This window comes from Pteropus alecto, unplaced genomic scaffold, assembly GCF_000325575.1.
Source record: "Pteropus alecto unplaced genomic scaffold, ASM32557v1 scaffold57, whole genome shotgun sequence".
Taxonomy (NCBI): Eukaryota; Metazoa; Chordata; class Mammalia; order Chiroptera; family Pteropodidae; genus Pteropus; species Pteropus alecto.
This window is the reverse complement of record NW_006442508.1, coordinates 1,043,854-1,045,863: the sequence shown is the minus strand read 5'-3', so window position 1 is coordinate 1,045,863 and position 2,010 is coordinate 1,043,854. Positions and strand designations below refer to the sequence as shown.

The following is a 2,010-nucleotide window of genomic DNA, read 5'->3' as shown; positions in this document are numbered from 1 at the left end:
TTAAAACAGATTTTAAAAGAAAAAAAAAATCACAAGCCAAAGAAACAAAGAAAATTAAAGAGAAGTTGCCTCTTAACATAAAACAAATTTTTCTGTTAACAAATTCCCGGCTTCAGAGTTGAACTACATCATCTCTGCAGACAACCAGAAATATAAATCATGTCTAAGAAACTAATGGGACATTTGAACTCAACTAAACAACTTTTAACTACCTATGTGCAAGGATGGGCGAGTCCCAGTAAGTATTAATACTAAAAATGTATATGCAAATGAGTGTTGCACTTTCAAAGTGTTTCTTTATAAGCCATATGCTCATTTCAATATGCTGCTAATACTCCAAACATTTCTGGAACTTCTCTTTAGAACTATATTGAGTCAGTTTACAAACCAATATAAACTTTAGGGTTTAAATTATAGTATACTGTACTATATTATATTAATATAGTATAATTATAACTAGTACAAAAACAAATGTCCCCAGGCCATGTTACTGCTTACTCTTAGAAAAACATGTGGTTCTGCCCCAGGGTCAGCTCCACACTCAGAAGCTGTTAATTAACCATCACTGAGGGACTCCGAAACATTGCATCTCAAATCATAGAAGCAAATCAAAAACGGAATTTATGAAAGTTTGGAGGAATAAATTCACAAGCTCCCAAAATTAAAGCTAATGGCTATGAATGGGACCGTCTTTATTGGGGTTGATTTAATTTTGTTATTTTAAATATATTGCACCTTTTCTTTGTATGCCATCTGTTTCTCTCCCCCGCCCCTTTACTGGTTTTTATATCTGTGAAAGTTCACACACTAAAATACAAGATGTAAATATAGAGAATGGAAAATAACCCAAGGACAGAGAGATAAACTGTATTTGGATACTTCAATGGATTCTTGTACTTCCTGCTAATGGAATTGTTTCCTTGTTCAATTTAATGGCTGTGAATTACATGTAAGAACAAGGCACTAAGCAAAATCTACAGTGAAAACCAGGCTTGAAAGAGCTTGTTTTACTGGAACTCTCCTAATTCCTTAACATTTGCAACTGACCAAAGATATGCATATGCCTGAAAACAAAATATGATGTGTAAGAGGGGGCGAAAAGGGGGGACTGCACTCCACAAATCCTGTCATTTTCGTTTAGTGCTGATCTTCAAGACTGGTACTACTCACATTTCAGGGCACTGAAAGCCAACTCATAGGATAAACGCTGCAAGGACTCATCCTCAGACTCGGACGAGGACCGCAGGGGTTCATTCCCATACTTTATTAAGACTTTCTCTGGTGACTTTTCGATTCGAATACCCTGAAAGATGTTTGCTGCCATAACGTAAACAGAGTCCGGATAACCAGTTTTTTCGAGTAAACCAGGTGAGTTTTTTTCGCTGGATGTTGCGTCATCTGACAGTGCCAGGGAAGCGAGTCTGGAGATCTCTTCTGTATTTTCGCTGGAAAACTGCAGTTCATTGGTGGAGTTTAACATGTTTGCCCCTTGACTTGTCGGTAACTCAAGCTTGAATTACAATTCAGATGTTCCAGGAAATGGTTGTCCTTGTACCGTAAGCATCGTCTCTGTTCAAAGAAAAGGTTATCTCAGTAAATCACTATTTCCGCAGGACCACACCTGGTGGCCCACTCTATTGTGGCCTTACCGACTAAGAGGTGGCATTTACTGGCCCATCTGACCATTAAATATTTTGAGCTGGACAAGCTCCAATGAAACCTCCACACATTCAAAAAGGAAGAGAGGTGGAGACGGCTTGGGAATCGCCTCCGAAGCAACGGTAGACGCTTCTTCCCTGGCCGGTTTGGGGGCAGAGCTCTTCAGTGAGCCGCGTTTTCGGCTCCACGGGCGGGACGCGAATCCTCCCTTACCCCAGAGGGCGGATGTTTCCCGGGGCTTTGGGGACGGAGACGCGGCAGCCGCTGCACTTCGGGCACCGAAGGCTGGTGTCTGAAACAGTGCCCTCGGGAGCCCCGGGATGGCGGAGCGGCGACGGCGACCCGCTAAGG

General features: G+C 41.7%; 1 protein-coding gene across 4 annotated transcripts in view; it reads right to left on the bottom strand.

The window, feature by feature from the left end:
- NSUN7 (NOP2/Sun RNA methyltransferase family member 7) overlaps positions 1 to 2,010 on the bottom strand; it is a 38,427-nt gene that overhangs the window by 36,062 nt on the left and 355 nt on the right. For 3 of the 4 annotated variants that reach the window (XM_025040266.1, XM_015597528.2, XM_006922455.3), the window contains exons 1-2: positions 1,873 to 2,010; positions 1,171 to 1,569 (exon numbers count right to left, since the gene is read on the bottom strand). In XM_025040266.1, coding sequence (XP_024896034.1) covers positions 1,171 to 1,480 — 310 coding nt within the window. In that variant the 5' untranslated portion in view covers positions 1,481 to 1,569; positions 1,873 to 2,010. The remainder of the gene's footprint in view (positions 1 to 1,170; positions 1,570 to 1,872) is intronic. The other variant, XM_025040265.1, reaches the window with a different exon arrangement.